Raw genomic sequence first — 25,273 nt, 5'->3', positions numbered from 1 at the left:
CGAAAAGAAATAAGGACCATCAACTGGTATCTTATTAACTTGTTACAATGTGAAGATATCGTACTATTGAAGGACAAAAATGATGTTGAAACTTTAAAATACTTCCCCATCTCAAGTCCATGATACAAGATTGAATAAGATCCATGTCAATAACAAAGGAATAAGAATGTGTATCAGTTAGGAGCGGCCAACCTTAACGTAACGATTATTTCTTTTTTTTTTTTTTTTTTTTTTAAGAGTAAATTATACTCTCCTTTCCTCAAAATGCTTGAATTACACTCATCTCTCCTTTTATGTTAAAACATACACTTCCCTCATCTCTTTTTCAAAACATATTGAAAATATTTCACTCCCCTCCCTTAAGAGAAGCTTAAATTACATTCCCCTCCCCTCTTATGTTAAAATCTACGCTTTACTCCCTCAATATTTTTTTTATTCTAATAATCTAGCAAAAAAAAAAAATTGATAATCTAACACACTTTGTGGATCCATTTTAATATAATTAAATTTTGAATATATATTTTCGCTATTTTTTTATTCACAATTTCGTTAACATATATTTTTAAACCCTATCATAAAATATGAAACAACCCAAAATAAAATTAAAATGTGCGAAAAATTATGAAAGTGGATAAAATATGGTTATTTAAAAGTGAATTTTATACTCTAAATTATAAATAATAATAAAATATTTAAATTTAATTATCATTCACATTTAAATTATAAAGAAATGAATTTATTTTTCTTAAATGATAGTTCAAAATTAGTATATATCATATAAATATTTATTTATCTTAAAATAGATTAAAATGTAGGACATATTTAATTATTAAGGGAGGGGATTGCAATTCAAGCATCTCAAAAGGAGGGGACTATAAATTTTACTTTTCAAGGGAGAAAAATGTATATTTTAACATAAGAGAGGAGGGGAGTATAATTTACTCTAAATTTAACGCACTTATGAAATTATTTAAATCAAAATCAAAACATTTGCTCGAATCACTTATAATCACTTAATTAAATTCTAAACTTAGTCTTCCAAATATTGTGATATTACCGCATTAATATTTTAATCTCAATGAACTCCTCAAAAAAAATAAAGTCTCATATCTTGACCAAAAAAATAAAAATAAAGTCTTATATCATAATCATTCAAGGATTTTCTTTTTTCCATTTTTTGATTTCAAAATTACAAAATCAATTTGTGGTCACACTTCATCTGAATAGAGGACGGAAAAAAGTGACAATGAAAAACGATAAATTTGGTATTAGTTTGGCCATAATTTATTTTAGAAGACATAATATTTCGTTATACATGGACTGATTTGATGAGATAAATAATTCTATATAAAAGGTAATATAATCTTAATCTTTGGAGGATAAATTTATAGATTTATTCTTAAGTTTTTTTTTTTATAATGTGTCTGGTCGAGACAAATTTTCGAAAACAATTTTAAAAGGAGTGGTTATATCTAATTAACTTTAGTTTTTTTTCTTTTTCGGAAAGTGATTTTAAAAGTGACTGAAACACCATATATGCTTCATTATGGAGAAGCTGTCAAGAAGCAACCAAGCTCCATTATTGAAAAGAAGCTCCATTATTGAAAAGAAGCAAATTATTGTAAAGAAAGTGCCACAAAATCAAACGCTTAAAGTTCATTGTTCATAATATTAATATATGCTTTTTTTAAGTGATAGATTCATTCACGTTGCCATATACAATCCTCTAAAAATTTAACTTATTCAGATGGCTAGCACCAGCAACTCATCTTCAGTTCTTGGGACTTCATCAAGAAGAAATTATTATGATGTATTTGTCACCTTCAGAGGTGAAGATACTCGGAACAATTTCACAGATTTTCTTTTTGATGCCCTTCAAACAAAAGGCATTATTGTATTTTCGGATGACACTAATCTTCCAAAAGGTGAATCCATTGGACCCGAGCTCCTTCGAGCAATCGAAGGATCTCAAGTTTTTGTTGCGGTCTTTTCAATAAACTATGCTTCCTCAACATGGTGTTTACAAGAATTAGAAAAGATATGTGAATGCGTTAAGGGATCAGGAAAACATGTTCTTCCAGTTTTCTATGATGTTGATCCCTCTGATGTGAGAAAGCAAAGTGGGATTTATGGTGAAGCCTTTATCAAACATGAACAAAGATTCCAACAAGAATTTCAGAAGGTGTCAAAATGGAGGGACGCTCTAAAACAAGTGGGGAGTATCTCTGGTTGGGATCTACGTGATAAGTAAGTAATTTATAATTTTTTATTTATTTTAGGCTTAATTGCACTTTTGGCCTACAATGGTCGACACGTGGCACCTCACTTAAGAGATGTGGGTGCCACGTCAGCGAAGACTAAGTCAAAAGTGGCCTTGGGGGCCAAAACTGTCAAAGATCCAATACATAGGAGGCTGTTTTGTATTTTAATTAGTTAGGGAGCCAAAATCAAAACTTTTGAAAAGATAGGGGGCCAAAAGTGCAATTAAGCCTTTATTTTTTTGGTAGAAAATATAAAGTGAAGAGATGGTGTGCGAGTCCAAGAGAGAAAATCAAAGAGTGCTTACTTTTTTTGCCTATTGAACAAATATTTGGAGTTCTAACTAATATATATATATTTTTTTTTGGTTTTGGTACGTGATGATATAATATTATTGAAAAATTTTTTGAACTTACAGGCCGCAAGCTGGAGAGATTAAAAAGATTGTTCAAACGATCTTGAATATATTGAAGTACAAATCTTCATGTTTTTCAAAAGATTTAGTTGGGATAGATTCTCGTTTAGACGGATTACAAAATCATTTACTTTTGGACTCGGTTGACAGTGTTCGTGCTATAGGAATTTGTGGAATGGGAGGAATAGGGAAGACAACCCTTGCTATGGCTTTATATGATCAAATATCTCATCGATTTAGTGCATCCTGTTTTATAGATGATGTAAGCAAAATTTATAAATTACATGATGGTCCCCTCGATGCACAAAAGCAAATCCTACTTCAAACTCTCGGCATAGAACACCATCAAATATGCAATCATTACAGCGTAACTAATTTGATACGAAGTAGGCTATGTCGTGAAAGGGTCCTTCTGATTCTTGATAATGTGGATCAAGTTGCACAGTTGGAAAAAATAGGTGTGCATCGTGAATGGTTAGGTGCAGGTAGTAGAATTATAATCATTTCTAGAGATGAGCATATATTGAAATACTATGGAGTGGATGCAGTTTACAAAGTTCCACTTTTGAATTGGACAGATTCTCACAAGTTATTTTGTCAAAAAGCTTTCAAATTTGAGAAAGTTATTATGAGTAATTATGAAAACTTAGCGTATGAGATTCTAGATTATGCTAATGGTCTACCACTAGCAATTATAGTATTGGGCTCATTTTTGTTTGGTCGTAATGTGACTGAATGGAAGAGTGCCCTGGCTAGATTGAGAGAAAGTCCAAATAATGATATCATGGATGTGCTGCAATTAAGTTTTGATGGGCTAGAGCATACTGAAAAAGAAATATTTCTTCATATTGCTTGTTTTTTCAGCTACAGTTCGAAGGAATATGTTAAAAACATTCTAAATTGTTGTGGTTTTCATGCTGACATTGGATTAAGTGTTCTCAATGATAAATCACTTATAAGCCTTGGTGAGTCAACAATTATAATGCATTCTTTGTTGGAAGAGCTGGGCAGAAAAATTGTGCAAGAAAATTCAAGCAAAGAGCGAAGAAAGTGGAGCAGGGTGTGGTCCGAAAAACAACTCAACAATGTTACGATGGAGAAAATGGTAAACTTTCTCTCTAGAAATAAATAAAAAATATTTCCGTTTATATAAAAACTATAAATATTGAAAGTAATTTATTTTTTCTTTTATTTGTTGCAATGCTATAGGAAAAGCATGTTGAAGCCATAGAACTTTGGAGTTATGAAGAAGTGGTCGTTGAACACTTGGCAAAAATGAGTAATCTTAGATTGCTCATAATCAAGTGCGGTCGGAATATCCCAGGTAGTCTATCGAGCCTTTCAAATGCATTAAGATATGTTGAGTGGGATGGATATCCTTTCAAGTGTCTACCAACAAGTTTTCACCCCAATGACCTTATAGAATTGATCTTGATGAATAGCGACATCAAACAACTATGGAAAAACAAGAAGGTACCTATAAATTCTATTATTAATGTTTATCTTAGAAATATAAACAAATTTGAAACAATTCTCTTAGAATCAATGTAATGGTTCTATTTTTGTTATTTTTTCATGTCAGTATCTTCCCAATTTGAGAAGATTGGGTCTAAGTTACTCCAGAAAACTATTAAAGATTGTAGATTTTGGAGAGTTCCCGAATCTTGAGTGGTTAAATTTGGAAGGGTGTAAAAATCTTGTGGAGTTGGATCCATCTATTGGACTTCTAAGAAAGCTTGTTTACTTGAATTTAAAAAATTGCAAAAATCTAGTAAGCATACCCAACAACATATTTGATCTTTGCTCTCTTGAAGATCTAAATATGCGTGGTTGTTCTAAAGTGTTTAACAATCCAATGCATTTGAAGAAGTCTGGTCTATCCTCTACAAAGAAGAAGAACAAGAAGCAGCATGATACACGTGAAAGTGAATCACATTCCTCGTTTCCCACTCCCACAACAAACACATATTTGTTGCCATTCTCGCATAGCTTGCGTAGCATTGACATTAGCTTTTGCCATCTACGCCAAGTTCCTGATGCAATTGAATGTTTACATTGGCTAGAAAGATTAGATTTAGGGGGAAACAATTTTGTGACACTACCTAGCCTGAGGAAGCTTTCCAAACTTGTATATTTAAATTTGGAACATTGCAAGTTGTTGGAATCTTTGCCTCGACTTCCTTCTCCACCTACTAGTGGGCGGGATCAACAAGAGAACAATAATACTTTCATAGGTTTGTATGACTTTGGCATTGTTAGAAAGATTACAGGATTGGTCATTTTCAACTGTCCAAAATTGGCTGACTGTGAGAGGGAACGTTGCAGTAGCTTGACATTTTCATGGATGATACAATTCATTATGGCAAACCCGCAATCTTATTTGAATGAGTTTCATATTATAACTCCAGGAAGTGAAATACCAAGTTGGATCAACAATCAGAGCATGGGTGATTCGATACCAATAGAATTCTCTTCTGCTATGCATGATAATACCATTGGCTTTGTATGCTGTGTAGTATTTTCCGTGGCACCTCAGGTTTCAACTGTGTGGTTCAGAATTATGTGCATTGATTTGGATATTCCAGTAACTATCAAAGGAAGTCTTATTACGACCAAATCAAGTCACCTATGGATGATCTTCCTCCCTCGAGGGTCCTATGATAAATTTGAAAACATCTGTTGTTACGATGTGTTGGGTGAAGGCTTGGGTATGGAGGTGAAGAGTTGCGGGTATCGTTGGATATGTAAACAAGACCTACAAGAGTTCAATATAACAATGCTGAATCACGAAAATTCCTTGGCTCCAAAATGTAAGATTTTGGCAATTGATATTGAAACTGAATGCTCAATTGCAGTTAATTCAATAAGTTAATTGTATTAATTTTGAAAAAAAAAAAAGCACTTAAGTTTTCATGGGCTTGCCAATTATCTGTATGAATTAAATGTGATATTTTTCCATAACGGACTTTGAAAGTGTTGTTTTTACTTTCCATAACTGAGTTTTCATCACCTATTAGCATCAAAATTCAAACCATTAAATTTTTTTTTCTCTGTGGCAATTCTTAGAGCTAATTGTGTTTATTTAACCCTTTGGCTTTTTTCTTGATTATTGTTTTATTTATTTTTTAGTTCAATTTGTTATTTTGATTTGCATTTTAGCCTATAATTTATAATTTGTGAGGTGGGTGTTTAATATGGATTTGGTTGTAATTTCATCTTGTTGTGAGATTTGTGAATATGTTATCATGTTTTGTTACATAATGATGATTGAAATGTAAGTATTTTGAACATAACATTGATGAGATAGTGGTGATAATTGAACTTGTCCTACAGTTTTAATTGTGAAATCCAGATATTGAAATTTATCAACATGATTTATTTATTTTTGATAGATTCTTACATCCACGACAGCAGGATCGGTACTTTGGTAGAAGTAAACTGCGAGACAAATTTTGTCTCCCAAAGTGAAATTTTCAACGAGTTTGTCAATGATATAGAGTATGTTGTTACCAAAGACGTTCCTGAGGAATTCGTGAAGAAAGAAACGGAGATAGAAATGCAAAAGGAAGATCTTGCGTCAAAATCGGAGCAAATTAGATCAAGGATTGTTTAAGCAGAGAATTGCAACTATTGGAGAAAATATGAAAGTTACAAGGTTTGTGCAGTTCAACCTCGGAGAAGGTTTGGAAAAGAAAAGCCAGGATTTTGCTGCAGAAGTCGCCACACAAATTGTAGCAAAACCGGTCATTAGTCCGGTGAAAGAGGAACCTGCTGCTGTCGAAGCCAAGGAGACTGGAATGTGCATTTATTAAGATTTAGATACGTTCTAAAAGGAAAAACTATACTTGGGGTCCTTTAACTTAATTTAATGTTTCAAACAGATCCTTGATCTTTTTTCGTGTCAATTTAGTCATTTCTTCATGTCAAGTTGGTTCTTTTGTTTAAAAATGCTAACGAAGTATGATCAACCTTCATTTTTAATGTATGTTTCTAAAAGTTTAATTGGCCATTTAAAAAGGTACATTACATCTTCCGTTCTTCAAGATTACATCTAAACTACATCATATTGTCTGTTACAATTTCTAATCTTTAACTAACATGATTGTGACCATGCTGTCAACGAAAGTCCAATTGTGGTACTGAGTCGTGACCTTGCTTTCATAGACTGAGAATGAAGTTGGTTCAACATTGTAAATATTTTTAAAAGATAGACTAATCGGACACGAAAAAAAGACAGGATCTATTTGAAACTTTAAATGAAGTGAAATTCGGATTGAACAAAGTATTAATTGGATTTGTTGTGTGCTAAAAAGGGTCTCTCATCCGCTGATAAGAAGTCTGCAAGACTAGCAGCTGAAGAAAGAATCGGTACATATATACATTCACAATGCATGCATCGGTGTTCTAATTGAAGTGAACTGTGAAACCGACTTTGTTGGCAGAAGTGAGAAATTCAAGAAGTTGGTTGATGATCTTGCAATGCAAGTTGCTGCTTGTCCACAGGTTCAGTTTGTATCTATTGAAGATATTCCCGAAACTATTGTGACGAAGGAAAAAGATCTTGAGATGCAAAGAGAAGACCTTGCTTTGAAACCCGAGAACATTAGAGAGAAAATTGTCTGAGGGAAAAATCTCAAAGAGGTTAGGAGAGCTTGCTCTTCTAGAGTAGCCTTTTATTAAGGATGACAGTGTTGCAGAGAACATTAAAGTGCGGCGTTTTATTCAGTTCACTCTCTGTGAATAGTTTTGGCGTTCTCTTTTATGCTTTTCCATACATCGTGGACCACAGCAGCACAGCTCATTTGACGGAAGCATAAGGCGAACTATATGTTGGTTTTGTACGATGTCAAGTTAACAAGTCCATTTTAATTTGATAAAAACATTCATCTTTAAGTTTTTTAATCTCTAAATTAGTTTCTAAAAAATTAAGTGTCACTGTAATAATCATTCAGAGGATCCATTGTTTGAAGAATGAATTTGGAAATCATGGGAACAATATGATGACATAAATATTTAAAGGACCAATGTGACATAAATCATAACTTGATCTCTGGAGGATAAAACTAAAGATTTATTCATAAACTTTTGTGGAGAGATTTTATTTTTAGAAAACTATCATTCACAATTCTAAAGGAATCACCCAACTCTAAGAAGAGCCTGTATTTGAAAAAGAGGAAAAACAGATCGAGAATTTTAGTTGCAACTAACTTACGTCCCTTGTCGAAATCTTATGCAACGAATCAACAGATCGAGAAGCAACCTGATGAAGAAAATATAAACGAAGGTATATCAGAGTTTTCGTCAGTCATATCATATGTTTATCTTTATAATAACCAGCATCCATGCTATTCCTACGTTCATAGCAACAGAAAGAAACTCCAAATCTGCACTCTTTTTCTTTGTTCCAAATGAAGGATTCATTATAACTGTATCAACAATTGGACCTGTCAAAGATACCAAGATGATCAAATCATATGTATTTGTTACAAAAACGATTTTCAGCAACTTGTAAAATAAAGATTTAGATTTTAGTATAAGCTATATTTCTTCACAAGATTATGTTCAAACATGAACGAATGCAACAAGATCAGATTCATTTCGAGTTCAATAAATTCATGAGTGAATGCAATGTAATCCCAAATGTCTTGTGTATCAGTTTGATTGGCAATATATTTTAACATTTTGATCAATAAATTTTGATCAGATTATTGTCATATTTCGATTTTCAAACATGAATGAATATGATGGCATTTTTTTTTCTTTCAACTTTTAACTTCATATCATGTTTCGTTGATGTTTGTTTGTGAGTGTTGTGTGTTTTGATTGCGTTTTTTAGATTAATGATTTTAGAGTTTTTTTGTTAGAAACTTAATAATTTCATGTCTTTTTGTTAGGATCACATTGATATATGTTGTGAAAATTCAAGGACTTATTTGATGGTATTTTCAATAATTTAGGGATCGATATGATGGATAGACATACGGACCAATTCAATTGAAATTTTTTGAGAGAAGGGTTGAATTCATTCATTGACAACCTCTTTTCATTACAACATTACAACAGACTTGGCACAATACAATAACATTTTAAACAGCTCATTCAAACAAATTACTCCTATCAATATCTTAATCAACCTAAGCTCACTTCCTACACAATCAACTTTATCCATCAACCTTGACCCCAAACCTATACTCTGCCACTATCCTTTGCCTTCTTCATCAACCTTGCATTTCTTCCATTGTTTTTTAAAATAACCTAGTTCTTCAGCTTCATCAATACTATTTAAACAAACCATTCACACATCACATAACCATTGTTAAACAAACCTTTGACATAGAGCAAGCATAAAAAGACCTTCCTAGGTTATTGACAATGTTGACTTTTCTTACAACACAAATTCTAGGACACCAACATTGAAGCTCTCTCACATCATCATTGCACATAGAGCTTGAAGAAAGATTAAGACCGACTGTTGTAGCTGGTTTTTGCCCATACGCCCACCACCCATCATTTCTGAACACCAAATCTTCAACAATGACCATTGATTTTTGAATTTCGAATTGAATCAAAAAAATTAGGGTTTTAAGTTTTAATTGGGGAAGAACTTTGACATCAATATAATTCATGGAAGAAATTTTGGGGATTTTGAACTCTAGGTGACAAATTATAACATTAGGGTTCCAAATTTGTATATTTGGGGAAGAAAAAGCCGTTCATGAGAAAGAGGCGTTGGGGGAAAAAGATACTTTAGGAATTTTCCAATTTTGTGTAAATCAATCAATTTGGTCCCTGCTTGCGTGGCATCTGACGTGGTAAGCCTTGTAAGAGGTTAACACTACACGTCACCTCCGTTAACAGGCCAATTTAACGGAAGGACTGATTTGATTGACATTTTATAAATTCGGGAACTAAATAGATATTTCGCAAAATTTGAGAACGAATTTGATTAATTTTTAAAAATACAAGAACGGTATTACTCGTTAAACACAAACCATATTTGGATGCATAGAATACATTCAAACACCTTACATATAGAAGAATAATAACATCTGAATATTCGAAAAGAAATAAGGACCATCAACTGGTATCTTATTAACTTGTTACAATGTGAAGATATCGTACTATTGAAAGACAAAGATGATATTAGATTGAATAAGATCCATATCCAGCTGCAGTTTTTGTTGAATAACAAAGGAATAAGAATGTGTATCAGTTAGGAGCGGCCAACCTTAACGTAATGATTGCTTCTTGTAGACTATATAAAATTAAGAGTAAATTACACTCCTTCCCCTTTTATTTTAAAATATACACTTCTCTCTCCTCTTTTTCAAGGAGGAAAGTGTATATTTTAACATAAGAGGAGATGAGAGTGTAATTTAAACATCTCTTAGAGGAGGGGAGTGTATTTTAATCTAAATTTAACGCACTTATGAAATTATTTAAATCAAAATCAAAACATTTGCTCGAATCACTTATAATCACTTAATTAAATTCTAAACTTAGTCTTCCAAATATTGTAATATTACCGCATTAATATTTTAATCTCAATGAACTCCTCAAAAAAAATAAAGTCTCATATCTTGACCAAAAAAATAAAAATAAAGTCTTATATCATAATCATTCAAGGATTTTCTTTTTCCATTTTTTCATTTCAAAATTACAAAATCAATTTGTGGTCACACTTCATCTGAATAGAGGGCGGAAAAAAGTGACAATGAAAAACGATAAATTTGGTATTAGTTTGGCCATAATTTATTTTAGAAGACATAATATTTCGTTATACATGGACTGATGAGATAAATAATTCTATATAAAAATCTTAATCTTTGGAGGATAAATTTATAGATTTATTCTTAAGTTTTATTTTTTATAATGTGTCTGGTAGACAAAAATTCGAAAACATAAAAGGAGTGGTTATATCTAATTAACTTTAGTTTTTTTTCGTTTTTCGGAAAGTGATTTTAAAAGTGACTGAAACACCATATATGGCCCATGGAGAAGCTGTCAAGAAGCAACCAAGCTCCATTATTGCAAAGAAGCAAATTATTGTGAAGAAAGTGCCACAAAATCAAACGCTTAAAGTTCATTGTTCATAATATTAATATATGCTTTTTTTAAGTGATAGATTCATTCACGTTGCCATATCCAATCCTCTAAAAATTTAACTTATTCAGATGGCTAGCAGCAGCAACTCATCTTCAGCTCTTGTGACTTCATCAAGAAGAAATTATTATGATGTATTTGTCACCTTCAGAGGTGAAGATACTCGGAACAATTTCACGGATTTTCTTTTTGATGCCCTTCAAACAAAAGGCATTATTGTATTTTCGGATGACACTAATCTTCCAAAAGGTGAATCCATTGGACCCGAGCTCCTTCGAGCAATCGAAGGATCTCAGGTTTTTGTTGCGGTCTTTTCAATAAACTATGCTTCCTCAACATGGTGTTTACAAGAATTAGAAAAGATATGTGAATGCGTTAAGGGATCAGGAAAACATGTTCTTCCAGTTTTCTATGATGTTGATCCCTCTGAGGTGAGAAAGCAAAGTGGGATTTATGGTGAAGCCTTTATGAAACATGAACAAAGATTCCAACAAGAACATCAGAAGGTGTCAAAATGGAGGGACGCTCTAAAACAAGTGGGGAGTATCTCTGGTTGGGATCTACGTGATAAGTAAGTAATTTATAATTTTTTTTATTTATTTTAAGCTTAATTGCACTTTTGGCCCACAATGGTCGACACGTGACACTTCACTTAAGAGATGTGGGTGCCACGTCAGCAAAGACTAAGTCAAAAGTGGCATTGGGGGCCAAAACTGCCAAAGATCCAATACGTAGGGGGCTGTTTTGTATTTTAATTAGTTAGAGGACCAAAATCGCAACTTTTAGAAAGATAGGGGGCCAAAAGTGCAATTAAACCTTTATTTTTTTGGTAGAAAATATAAAGTGAAGAGATGGTGTGCGAGTCCAAGAAAGAAAATCAAAGAGTGCTTATATTTTTTGCCTATTGAACAAATATTTGGAGTTCTAACTAATATATATATTTTTTTTTGGTTTTGGTACGTGATGATATAATATTATTGAATAATTTTTTGAACTTACAGGCCGCAAGCTGGAGAGATTAAAAAGATTGTTCAAAAGATAATGAGTACATTGGAATGCAAATCTTCATGTGTTTCAAAAGACTTAGTTGCGATAGATTCTCGTTTAGAAGCATTACAAAATCATTTCCTTTTGGACATGGTTGATGGTGTTCGTGCTATAGGAATTTGGGGGATGGGAGGAATAGGGAAGACAACCCTTGCTATGAATTTATATGGCCAAATCTGTCATCGATTTGATGCATCCTGTTTCATTGATGATGTAAGCAAAATTTTTAGATTACATGATGGTCCAATCGATGCACAAAAGCAAATCCTACATCAAACTCTTGGCATAGAACACCATCAAATATGCAATCATTATAGTGCAACTGATTTGATAAGAAATAGGCTAAGTCGTGAAAAGACCCTTCTAATTCTTGATAATGTGGATCAAGTTGAACAATTGGAAAGAATAGGTGTGCATCGTGAATGGTTAGGTGCAGGTAGTAGAATCGTTATCATTTCAAGAGATGAGCATATATTGAAAGAGTATGGAGTGGATGTAGTTTACAAAGTCCCACTTCTGAATTGGGCCGAAGCTCACAAGTTATTTTGTAGAAAAGCTTTCAAAGCTGAGAAAATTATTATGAGTAATTATAAAAATTTGGCAAATGAGATATTGAGATATGCTAATGGTCTACCACTAGCAATTAAAGTATTGGGTTCATATTTGTTTGGTCGTAATGTGACTGAATGGAAGAGTACATTGGCTAGTTTGAGAGAAAGTCCAGATAATGATGTCATGGATGTGTTGCAATTAAGTTTTGATGGGCTAAAGGAAATGGAAAAAGAAATATTTCTCGATATTGCTTGTTTTTCAACCTTTCGGAATGAGAAATATGTTAAAAACATTTTAAATTGTTGTGGATTTCATGCTGATATTGGATTAAGTGTTCTCATTGCTAAATCACTTATAAGCATTAGTAATTCAAGAATTATAATGCATTCTTTGTTGCAAGAGCTAGGCCGAAAAATTGTGCAAAATAGTTCATGCAAAGAGCCAAGAAAATGGAGTAGGTTGTGGTCCGCAAAACAATTCTACAATGTTAAGATGGAGAATATGGTAAAGTAGCTATATAGAAATAAATAAAAAACATATTTCCATTTTTATAAAAACTATTCCATTTTTATAAAAACTATAAATATTGAAATTAATTTATTTTTTCTTTTATTTTTTGCTTTGCTTTAGGAAAAGCAAGTTAAAGCCATAGTTTTGGATGATGAAGAGGTGGACGTTGAACAATTGTCAAAAATGAGTAATCTTAGATTGCTCATCATCAGGTACGGAATGTATATCTCAGGAAGCCCAAGTTGTCTTTCAAACAAATTGAGATATGTTGAGTGGGATGAATATCCTTCAAAGTATTTGCCATCAAGTTTTCACCCCAATGAACTTGTAGAATTGATCTTGGTGAAAAGCAACATTACACAACTATGGAAAAACAAGAAGGTACTATAAATTCTCTTATTATTAATATTCATCATCTTAGAAATATAACCAAATTCGAAACAATTCTCTTATAATCAAAGTAATGGCTCTATTTTTATTGTTTATTCATGTCACAGTATCTGCCCAATTTGAGAACATTGGATCTAAGTCACTCCATCGAGCTAGAAAAGATAATAGATTTTGGAGAGTTCCCAAATCTTGAGTGGTTAAATTTGGAAGGATGTACAAATCTTGTTGAGTTGGATCCATCTATTGGACTTCTAAGAAATCTTGTTTACTTGAATTTAGAAAATTGCTATAACCTTGTAAGCATACCGAACACCATATTCGGTCTTGCTCTCTTAAATATCTAAATATGTTGCTGTTCCAAATTAATGAACCAATACCTCAGAAAAAAAATAAGCATTATATAAGAAAGTACATCACATTCCGATCAACGTCCTCTGTCTTCGAATGGACCATGTTGCCTCACCATTCATCATTTTCGGCTCCCACAACACACACATCTCTGTTGCCTTCCTTGCGTAGTTTACATTGTTTGCGTAATGTTGACATTAGCTTTTGCATCTACGCCAAGTGCCTGGCACAATTGAATGCTTACATTGGCTAGAAAGATTAAATTTAGGGGGAAATGATTTTGTGACACTACCTAGCCTGAGGAAGCTTTCCAAACTTGTATATTTAAATTTGGAGCATTGCAGGTTGTTGGAATCTTTGCCTCAACTTCCTTTCCACACTATTGGGCGGATATCATGAGAACAAGAATATATTGAATAAGGATTGGTCATTTTCAACTGTCCAAAATTGGGTGAGAGGGAACGTTGCAGTAGCATGACATTTTCATGGACGACACAATTCATTCAAGCATACCAACAATCCTACCCTACTTATTTGGATGAGTTTCAAATTGTTAGTCCAGGAAATGAAATACCAAGTTGGATCAACAATCAGAGCATGGGTGTTCAATACAATAGACGAATCTCCTGTTATCATGACAATAAAATAATATCATTGGCTTTTATTTGTGCAGTATTTTGCATGGCACCTCAAGATCAAACAATGATAGAATGTCCATGTCGTTTATATGAAATGGTGATGAGAGGAACTGTAGAAAGTTCCGGTAATATCGATAGAGATCTTATTCCGACAAATCAAGTCACCTATGGCTAGTCTACTTTCCCCGAGAGTACTATCATGTTTGGGTATCCGATTTATGTATTGGAGTCAATTGTGGGTATGGATGTGAAGTGTTGCGGGTATCGTTGGGTATGTAAACAAAACTACAAGAGTTCAACTTAACAATGATGAATCATGAAAAATCCTTGGCTTCGAAATGTAAGATTTTGGCAATTGAAGATGAGACACAACCACAACCACAATCAGAACAAGAATCATTCACCTCACAAGTCATAACTACTTCACAGAGAAGAAAGTCAACAAGTGATAACAAGTCAAACGCAAAAACAATCTCTGTTTTCAACCGCAAGCAGAGGTACTGAAGATAATTCTGTTGTATGATTTTGTTGGCAGAAGTCACACTTTCTTTGTCTGACTTGCATTTTAGACTGAATTTTATAATTTACGGGGTGGGAGTTTTAAATATGTTAGGTTGTAATTTCTTTGCCGTTTTCGGTGTCTGTGTTTCATAGACAACAACATTTTAAGTAACTATATCATTGAAATCTGCATTCATGTCATCCACAGAAATAAATCTCGAACCTCCATATCAGCCACAGAAACTGAAGTATCCGCGGAGGCACCGATTCACCTGTGCAATGAAGTTTCTGATTCAAAGAAAATTCGAACTCCATATCATTGGTCAATTCATTGGTCGGTTCCTCAGCAACTGTTGCCAACAAGGTAGCACAGATACGGACACGGACACTGTAAATTCAGATGCTGAAAGTTTGGTTCTCAGAAGATTCAGATGCTGTAATTTCAATTATTGAAGAAGCTATTCAGACAGATATTGCAACATGCAATGTCGAAACTGACTTACCAGTTGGTCGGTTCCTCGAGAACTGTTGCCAACAAGGTAGCACGGATACACGGACATGGACACACTGTAAATTCAGATGCTGAAAGTTTAGTTTCTGAAGAAGACTTGGATGCTGTAAACAATTATTGAAGACCTCAAATGCACCAGATCCTCAAGAAGGAGAAGGTTCTTCTTTTCTATCTCACATTTTTCTAATAATTTATCTCATTAGTATTTTACATATGGAAATACTGATTGTATGTATTTTTTTTCTCTTTCGAAATTACAACAAAAATCAATCATATTTTTTTTGCAGTAACATATATGCACATGGTTTATCCGAAAAACTTACCGAATAATATTTCCTTTGCATTTCAAATAGGTGACAATGATGGGTTCCAGAGAACAATGAGATCGTGCTAGTTTGACAGGACAAAGTGGTGATTTGTCTTCTGAGAGAATCTTGAATATAGGTTATGCTTAATGCATTTTCAAATCCTGCTTGCTTGATTGAATCAGTGTTGTCAATCGTGTATCGCCGAAAGTAACAATTTCTTACCGCTACACAATAGTTTTATAGCACCACTATAGATGCTATTTCACAACATTTTGCACTAACTATCGTAATTCTGACAATAGCAATTTGTTCATATTCCACTCGCTGTAGCAATATTCCATTGACTGATATTACACATAATAGCTAGCTTATTTAGCTTATTACACATAACGGATAGAGGATTTTTTTTTCCTATATGGAGATGGAGGATTTTTTTTCTTTTGTTATGAAAGGAGTTTTATTTAACTTTGAATCCTTTATTGACAGATGTAAAAGAAGAAAACGATCAAGTTCCCTCTCCTGAAAGTCCTGCACCTGAAGAAGTGCCAGAACAAACACCAGTAGCATCACAAGTTGAAGAAGTTGCAATTGCATTAAAAAAAAAGAAGTGTATCTAACTCTAACAGACAAACTGGCATTACAACTTTAGATGAAGTCCTGAGCAAAGGTTGCAATTTCATCTTATTTGCTTCATATTCAATTCTCAAAGATGTATAAACAAGGATGTATTTGAACTTATATATTGATATAAGCACTTGCCAAACTGTTTGGAAGAGTTTATGGAAACGGCTCATGACATGTCCATAAAAGCTGTTTTCAGCCATTTTACATATACTGTCTAGAAAAGCTTATGAAAATAGCTTATAGCATATAGGAAAACAGTATGACTTCAGTTTATCTTTTGTTATAAAAATAGCTTATACATAAGCACTTATATGTAAAGCGCTTATCTTATAAGCTTGAATTAGCCTTCTTACATATCTTTGAATTCTTACATAAGATTTATAGTTGTTAAATGTCTGTTCCGCCGCCCTTTGGATTGCAGCAACTATATCACCAGCACTTGTGAAGCAACTTCGGGACGAAACAGGAGCTGGAATGATTTGGACTGCAAAAATGCTCTATCAGAGAGTGAAGGTGACATTATCAAATCACAGGAACTCCTTAGGAAAATAGGCTTAGCGAGTGCAGACAAGAAAGCATCCAGAGCAACTGCCGAAGGAAGGATCGTTCTTGATCTTGTTGGTTCTTTTGTTTAAAACGTCACCAATGTAGGATCATACTTCATTTTTAATGTATGTTCCCAAAAGTCTAGCCGACCATTTTAAAAGGTACATTTCATCTTCAATTCATCAAGGTTACATCTAAGCTATATCATAGCAACTGTTACAATATCTAATCCATCAAAATTAACACGATAGTTTTGTGTTTCTATCTAAAACTATAACCTTGTTGTAAACGAAATTCCAACTGTCATATTGATATGTGAAACACACCTTATAGTATATTGCTTGATTATGTACTAAAAACTGTAACAGAAGTCGGCTAGGAATGAAAGTTGGTTCAGTGTTGTAAATATTTTTAAAGATAAAAGACTAATCTGACACCAAGAAAACATAACAGGATATGTTTCAAATTTAAATTAAGTAAAAGACCGCTGTTGTAGTTTTGCTCATTATAACATTTTCATAATTATGCGGTTGCATTAAATTTGTCTCAGCGGTGTGCTAAAATGTTTGAGCAATGTGTTGCATTTCTCATTTTCCTATTCTTTTTCATTCACTTCAAATTTATTAAAGGCACCAGAACTTCAAGCTTTATCAGGGTGCTAAGTTTTCTTGAATATTTTCACCCGAACCTTCCCTCCATACTTATATATATGATAAACATTATCTGAATTATTAAATTGTGAATGTGTATGACATGTGAGCATTAGTCTGTCAAAGTACCGACACAAACACAAACATTTTCCACGACACTGACATGTCGGCATTGGTAATAATTTTAGAAAATGCATCAACTGAATGTAACCACATGTGCAGATGTTAGTTGTACCCAAGCAAAATTGAGAATAAAATGGACGTCTTTGATGCAAATATTAAATTGTTCAATGTTGGGTTGCAGGAAATCAACGGTACTGGTCTCAGCCTTTTTGGTTAAGCAACTGCGAGAAGAAACCGGTGCAGGGATGATGGACTGTAAGAAAGCTCGTGCCGAAACAGAAGGTGATCTTGAAAAGCCGCAAGCATATCTCATCAAAAAGGGTCTCTCATCCGCTGATAAGAAATCCGGGAGACTAGCAGAAGAAGGAAGAATCGGTACATATCACTCGCGATTCACACATTGGTGTTCTAATTGAAGTGAACGGTGAAACCGACTTTGTTGGCAGAAGTGAGAAATTTAAGGAGTTGGTTGACGATCTTGCAATGCAAGTAGCTTTTTGGTCCACAGGTTCAGTTTGTTACGAAGGAAATCTTTCTCTTCTAGAGAAGCCTTTCATTAAGGATGACAGTGTTTCAGTGAAAAACTTGGTGAGGCGAAGTATAGCTGGCATTTGCGAGACCATTAAAGTGTGGCGTTTTCCAGACCATCGACCTATCTCAGAATTCTTACAAAATATTTCTAATTGTTGAATGTCTGTTCTGCCCCCCCCCCCCCCTTTGGATTGCAGCAACTATATTACCAGCATTTGTAAGGCAACTTCGCGACGAAACAGGAGCTGGAATGATGGAGTGCAAAAATCCTCTATCGGAGAGTGAAGGTTAGGAGAGCTTGCTCAGTGAAAGACCTGGTGAGGCAAAGTATAGCTGCCTCACTATGGTTAGACACCAAATCTCTCATTTGCTTAATACTTAGTGCAAGCAAAAATATAAATAGTCAAAAATATTGAAAATGTTTGACATCAAATTCATTATAAATAAGAAGTTATTACATAGCTTTAACACCAGAAATAATATATTTAAAAGATAAAAGAAACAATAAGAAAAATGTAAGATGAGTACAATATTAATAATTTATTGAAACCACTCAACATGTATATCATTGCCACTTCAATGCTAGAGTAGAGAGTGCTTTCCTAGAAGAACCATGCTCACTTAGTACTGTAGCAGCACTAACACTCAATTCTTTGATTTTCTTTCGAATTTCAAAGCTTTCATCTCCTTCCATGATTCTCTTTAAAGCTTTGGAGACTTCCTCTCGTTTTATTATCCCAGTTTCACCATCAACCTTTGGCCTTACTGCCACTTTTAGCACATCAGTGAGTAATTTTGCATTCATTCTTTGCTCTGCAAACAATGGCCATGCAATCAACGGTACGCCGTTAACCACACTCTCCAAAGTTGAACTCCAACCACAATGACTTAAAAAACCACCAATTGATCCATGACCAAGAATCTCAACTTGTGGTGCCCATGATGTAACAACTAATCCCTTCTCTTTTGTTCTTTCGACAAAACCGTTTGGTAAATACTCTAATGGTTCATTGTTTTGTCCATTAAAATAAGCAGAACTAGAATGTTTACTTGGAGCTCTCACAACCCACAAGAACTTGTGACCACTCAATTCTAGACCAAAAGCTAACTCATTGAGTTGATCTTGAGAGAGTGTTCCACCACTTCCAAAGGAGACAAAAATAACAGAACTTGGTGGCTGATTTTCCAACCACCTTAAACACACTGACATGTTTGCTTCATTATTTGACTCATTTCTAATGATAGGTCCAACCGGAAAAACACTAGGTTTCTCTCTGTCTTGAAGTACCCTTACGGCTTCCAGTTCCAAATTACTGAAAGTATTGATTATAACACCATCAAACAATGACGATTTTTGACACACATCAAGGATTGATTTGTAGGTATCACTTGATCTTTCACAGTTAAACGGGTCTGGAAGCTCTTTGACATGGAAAGGAATAGAAAAACCAGGAACATTTACCATTTCATAACTTGATCCTAAGAACTGAGTAGATGCAGCATCATCGAGGTTTGGAAGAGTGAGAAAGAAAGAGAATAAAACAGCTCCTGAAGAAAAGAAAAGGTAAGACAAAAGGTTGAAATGTTTAGCTACATCGTGTGCATCGGTTGAAAACATGCTGCAAACTAAAGCAACAAGGTTAGTTTTTGAAAGAAGTGATTTTACTTCTTCATGAAGAAATGGAATAGAGTGTTTCACTATGAGTTTCATTTGTGTTGAAGGTTCAAGATTATGTGGAAGGTCTTCAATGTTGACTTGGGGAAGAACAGTGAAGTTCATGTTTGGTGGAAGTGTGTTCAAGATTGATTGCATGGAAGGAGTTAGTGGACCAAGTGTGGGAATGAGGAATGTGATATGGTACTCATTGTGATGTTGGAGTAATAGTTTTGCAAACTCAACTTGTGGAATCAAATGGCTCAATCCAGGTGAAGGAACCATAGCAATGCATGTTTTGTTCTCCATGATATGTAATTCAATTTGAGATGGCAAATGAAAAACAAGATATCTTTGTAAGATGGATATCTCTTGAAGATGGTTTTATAACAATTTTTTTTTTTTGCCTAGAACTCTTCAATTTGTTGACGAAAATGCTCCGGTGGTAATCTGGAGTACAGTCGGAAGATAAATAATGTCCGAGTAGAAATTGCTTTATGTAGATTTTCAAAGTTGGGTCCAACCAAAAGACATTAACCATTAGAGTGTACCAATTATACAAGAATGTTTAAAAGTATAGCAACGCAATGCCTTTCAAGAATATTTTAAGGAACATAATTGAGCTTTTTGTGACAAGTGATGTAAGCTCTTGCGTATGTGATTGTTTCTATAAGGAAAAAAATAAAAAAACTATCTACTTTGAATGCTCAATGGTAACTTAGGAACATGTAATAATGGATGGACTTTTCCTCATGACTAATCATCCACTATTAATACCAAATCCTTCTTTTTTTTACAGGATTCATCGAACATGTTCGAATGCACTTTCAACATGAAATATTTGGATCTCCTGTTGAATGATAATATACAAAAATTGATGATTTTGAGAAAAAAATTCATCTATATTTTTTCGGAAAATTATTATTATTAGACAAATAAACTCACACAACTGTGAGGTCCCAGGTTCGAACTCAGGTCAAACGTCCAGCCTTACAATTTTGGCATTTGCCAGCTGAGCTAGGACTTATAGACTTCACCAAGATTATTTAATTATAATTATAAGAGGGTATCTAATTCCGTTCATAAAAAAATATGGCATCTAATATTCTCGTTCGTATCTTTCATAGGTATGCTGTTTCTTGCTCTCTCAACTGAAATATGGCATCTTGTTGAAAATCCCATTTCAACCCGAAACCTTAAGGTATTGAGTTTATGAATCCTCTCACATGGTTCTCGAGATCGTACAATCTTGCGATTCATCCTGCCTCCACCGATCTGGAACAGTTTGAAGATCGGAGATCATGGCAGATCGGCGGTGCGCCGTGGAAAAGTGGAAAGTGGTGGAATCGCCAATAATTTCGATCAGAATTCGACTCGTTTTCGCCCTAGAATGCTAGAATCTATCATTAATTTCGTTTTTTGGGACTTGTTGATGTTTAATTGAATCATTAGGTTAGGAAATTAGGTATTTCTCTGAAATTGGGGATATTTCTATCTTCTCTGAAATTGTAATTCTTCAATGATTAAATTCCCTCTCATCCTCTCATCTTTTACTTCTTCTTTAAAAACAAGTTGATCACTATGTAATTTTTCAATGAATCATTCTGTTTTGTTTTATGAAAGTTTTTGGATGATGTTTAAGACAATGAGAATGATGATTATTGAAAGTTCTTTTATTTTTTATTAAAGGTTATTTTTCTTAGTTGCTTTTACAATTTTTTCTATTATGTGAGATCTTTCGATCCTTATTACGATCCTGCTATCTACGCTTTTTCTATACCCCAACGATCTTTAGTGGGATTCCGATTTTGACAACCATGTCCTCTCACTTATAATATATCCCGATTTTTTTATACTAAGTAATTTATGTATGTCAGCAATCAAGGCTTTCCATATATAATATATCCTTTTGTAATCTACTTGTAAGTTGTTACATTTGCAATTTTAAGGCTTCTCTCAGTAATATATTATGATTAGAATTCAAAAATATTTTATATACAGGAAAGTGATAATTATGGTGTTGCTTGGAAGAAAAATTTCTATAGAGTGATTAGCAACGATGTAACGCTTACTTTAAGATCAATGTATATAAGAGGTGAGTTTTGGATTATTTCACTGAATTCAAACTGATGTGGAATAAGTGTGATAAATACAAGCCAATTCCCTATTGTGTTTTGTTGGAAATTGACTTCAAATTGTGATCGGGGGAAAATCACAATCATGACACGATTTATCAAGCGTGTTACGATTTCTGAGGCAGTGAGCATGATTTTCGTGGTGTTCAATTATGACATGATTTTGAGCAATCGTGGGTCATGATCGTGGATCGTATGCATCAACCGTGTCACGATTTGGCAAAACGTGACACGATTTTGACAGTTGAAGAATGCATTATAAGTGTTTCTTTGCAGATTTTGAAGTGTTCAAGAGAGCTTCAAGAGAGGAGAACTTGGGAAATTAAAGGAGGTAACTTTAGGGTTGAGGGTCTTTGATTAGGGTTCTCTTGGGGTGGGAAACATTGTAAACACCTTGGGTGAGTGAAAATCATTGAGTGTCTTGTTCTTTGGTGAGATTGGGAAAATTGTTAGAAATTAGGTTTGTTCTGTGAGCTTGTTTAAGCTAATTTCTTGTAACTCATTTGTATCTCTTTGTAAGAATTCATTGATAGTGGATTGGAGAGATTAATCTCTCCTCCAGAGTAGGTCAAGTTGGACCGAACTGGGTCAACAATCTTTGGTGTGTTTGTTTCTCTTCTCTCTTTATCTTTTGCTTGTGGTTTTATGTTTTTCACTTTAATTCCTAGATTAGATCTAGGTGCTGTTATCGTTGTTATTACTTGTGTTTAACTTTAATATTGATTACTACTTTCCTTTGCTCCACACATCATAGATTGTATTGGTGTGAGTTTTGTGTTCGAATTCACAACATGTTCGTTAGTGTTAGTGTAGCGTGTCGTGTGCCTTCTCAATGGTGACACGACGATGGGAAAACTTTCGATGTGATTACCAAAGCACAGAGAAAAGAAAATACATATGTTAAATGCTATCTTAAATCAAATTACGAGGGATAAAGTATGGTTAGTCTCTTGAACCATAAAATATAACATAAGCTCAAATGGACATAAAGTATCGTTAGTCAAATATTTAATTGGACACCAACATCAATGTAATACTAAATTTCTGACTACAAGTAAGCATAAACAAAGCTCCCCTGCCCCAGGAAATGCAGATTAGGCGCAAAGGTTTCAGATATAAGTTCCAACATCCATTTCTATAATGTCAAGAGATAAGATACGGATTATATTCTAGGTTCTAAAGGATCCAAGATTGTCACATGAAAAATGTGAAACTCCTAGATTGTCATCGAAAGGTTCCACACTGCACACGCATCTTAGAACCTAACAACATAGCATAAGGATCCCTAACCTAAGTTCAATTCAGGGTCTAGGTGTATCACTTTCTAGTGCAAAAGCATTAAGCGCCAACCATATGAAAATAAAATATAAATCAAATCCTAACTGAATAAATAACTTAAATTAATAAAATTCAACAAATAAATAGAGGTTGATCATAGAACCCTAATCAAAAGGTGTTTAGTTACTCATGGTAACAAAATGCATAATCAATAACAAATAAAACATACTATAGAACAAAAGTGAAGAAGGTGTGAGAATCCTCTTTGATAATCTAGATGCTCTAGAATGAGCTATATTTTTAGGCATATTTCCTTCCAGCTGGATTTGGGTTTTAATTCTAGGTTTTCCTTGAACCCGCAAGATAAACCAGCACAAAGACGATTTTTCCAGCATTAGCATGCGCGGCAGGGCACATGGATTCAGCCTCTATGTAATAAATCTTGATGCATATCGATCGTCTTTTTCAACAAAAATGTTAATAATATTAATAACAATGGATTTGTCTAATTGGTAAAAGTATTAGACACATCTTAAGTAATTGGATCTAATATTTGCTTGCAGATGAAATTTGAAATTTTTATTTGTTGTTCTTTGTACGTTGATAAATCACATAGAAATTGACCTGTAGTTATAACTCTTTCAAGGTCATTGATAATTCAGTGAAATAATTCATAACCGATTCCCTTGTTTATATTGATGTATGAATTTCTTGCTACACCTACCATAGTCAAAGTAAATCATATGTTCCTTTGACAATTTTCTTACACATGTTCTTGAAACTAATATATTGCATTTAGCAGACTTTTTTTTTTTAAGAAAAGCATATAGAAAAGACTTTAAATTGCAGATGGTAGAATCTTATCGAGATTTCTAGGTTTTCGGTAAACATCAATATATACAATATTTGGCAGAAGATAAAATTATAAAAAATACGTAAACCCTCTAGAGATATTTATCCTCCTCGAAGGAAAAGTTTATTCACTAAGAAATTTCCATTATTATTGCCTTTAATCACTCCTTAATTGGCAAGAATATTTCCCCCGATTTGTCTAGGGCGCCATTGAAGGTAGTGTTTTTCTTGTCATCGTTCTCAGTCTCAGAATCAAATTGTCAAATGGGGTAAATCAAAAACTAAATTATAGGGGAAAAACTAGAAATGACCTATATTACATGGGGTAAAGACCTATTAACTCAATAAAATATGATGTTGGGATTTCAATAGTCGTAGATATTAGAGTTGTAAACAATGATTTGGTTATTTCATGAAAGGGTCGTTCTGATTCTGAATACCCTTCTTTGGCATTGCTTCAAATCATACCATCATGCGCACCACCAAGATCCTAATCCCTCTCCCGCAGGGGGCGTTGCCTTTCATAGGCTACCCCAAAAAAATATCATTCTTGAATTGATCGGTATGTATTTATATCCAGCTTCCCAAGTAATAAACATTGAACTACCTCAAACAAAGTTCACTTGCAAAAATTAGCATAAATAATAAAGTAAAAAAACTACTAAAAGATTGATAGATTTATTTGTATTGGTTTGATATTTCGGTCTAAATAACAACAATAGAGAAACCTTTTTCAACAATAAAAATTATCAAGACAATAGTCATGGATAATGAGTTTCATGCAAATAACCTATTTATATACATCTGAAAAGATATTATTAATCTATTATTAAACAGACATTTATTGATGAAATTGGGTTCTTGAAATGCATTTTGCCCAACATTTTTTCTGTTAAGTTCCTAATATTTGTTAATTTTAGTCCTTAATTTTTTGTTAGAGATTAAATTCAAGACTAAAAACACTTTTTTTTTGTAAAATTTTAAAAAACTAGGACAAAAATTGAATAATTTCTTTTAAGGACTAAACCTAAAAAATTATAATTTATGTGACTAAGTATATTTTATCCATAAATTTGATATGTTTGTTTAAAAAAATTCTTCTTTATAGTTGGCTCTGCATAAATTTTTTGCGAGCTTCGCCGCTTCTCTCACGAGTGAACCCAAACTATGTCACTCACCCTCCATGGTCTGGTTCAAACTACAACCTCCTTTTTACAAACTCATAGAAACGTGCTACCAGAGACCACTGAAGCACGGAATCCATTTACGACACTGGAGAGTAGAGACAAGTGAAGACA

At 33.6% G+C, this 25,273-nt stretch overlaps 5 protein-coding genes across 8 annotated transcripts in view; 4 read left to right on the top strand and 1 right to left on the bottom strand.

Moving 5' to 3' along the window:
* LOC11440001 (disease resistance protein RUN1) overlaps positions 1-20,506 on the top strand; it is a 32,506-nt gene extending 12,000 nt beyond the window's left edge. The window contains exons 8-12 of one of the 2 annotated variants that reach the window (XM_039835211.1): positions 16,069-16,249; positions 16,628-16,913; positions 17,707-18,343; positions 19,439-19,695; positions 19,779-20,506. The gene's annotated coding sequence lies outside the window, so the exon portion shown is untranslated. The remainder of the gene's footprint in view (positions 1-16,068; positions 16,250-16,627; positions 16,914-17,706; positions 18,344-19,438; positions 19,696-19,778) is intronic. The other variant, XM_039835210.1, reaches the window with a different exon arrangement.
* Positions 1,571-7,262, top strand: LOC11437473 (disease resistance protein RUN1). 3 transcript variants are annotated; one of them, XM_003620534.4, is made up of 5 exons: positions 1,571-2,247; positions 2,678-3,779; positions 3,884-4,147; positions 4,257-5,484; positions 6,067-7,262. In XM_003620534.4, the coding sequence occupies exons 1-5, from the start codon at positions 1,748-1,750 to the stop codon at positions 6,285-6,287; spliced, it is 3,315 nt and encodes a 1,104-aa protein (XP_003620582.3). In that variant the 5' UTR covers positions 1,571-1,747; the 3' UTR covers positions 6,288-7,262. The 3 variants fall into 3 exon arrangements, with proteins under 3 accessions (XP_003620582.3, XP_024641224.2, XP_024641225.2); XM_024785456.2 differs by having other exon boundaries at positions 6,086-6,253; XM_024785457.2 differs by having other exon boundaries at positions 6,089-6,228.
* On the top strand, positions 6,316-7,297 carry LOC112422867 (elongation factor Ts). The gene is made up of 2 exons (XM_024786596.1): positions 6,316-6,473; positions 7,117-7,297. Exons 1-2 carry the CDS (start codon positions 6,316-6,318, stop codon positions 7,295-7,297), a joined length of 339 nt encoding a protein of 112 aa, XP_024642364.1.
* On the top strand, positions 10,712-13,620 carry LOC25497393 (disease resistance protein RUN1). The gene is made up of 4 exons (XM_024785455.2): positions 10,712-11,348; positions 11,779-12,880; positions 13,007-13,267; positions 13,384-13,620. The coding sequence occupies exons 1-4, from the start codon at positions 10,849-10,851 to the stop codon at positions 13,618-13,620; spliced, it is 2,100 nt and encodes a 699-aa protein (XP_024641223.2). The 5' UTR covers positions 10,712-10,848.
* Positions 18,451-20,150, bottom strand: LOC25497391 (hydroquinone glucosyltransferase). The gene has a single exon (XM_013597678.3). It carries the CDS (start codon positions 20,017-20,019, stop codon positions 18,622-18,624), a length of 1,398 nt encoding a protein of 465 aa, XP_013453132.1. The 5' UTR covers positions 20,020-20,150; the 3' UTR covers positions 18,451-18,621.
* Positions 20,507-25,273: the final 4,767 nt, after the last annotated feature.

The sequence above is a fragment of the Medicago truncatula genome, chromosome 6 (assembly GCF_003473485.1).
Source record: "Medicago truncatula cultivar Jemalong A17 chromosome 6, MtrunA17r5.0-ANR, whole genome shotgun sequence".
NCBI classification, from domain to species: domain Eukaryota; kingdom Viridiplantae; phylum Streptophyta; class Magnoliopsida; order Fabales; family Fabaceae; genus Medicago; species Medicago truncatula.
Note: the sequence above shows the minus strand (reverse complement) of the source record. Positions and strands in the feature narration are given on the sequence as shown.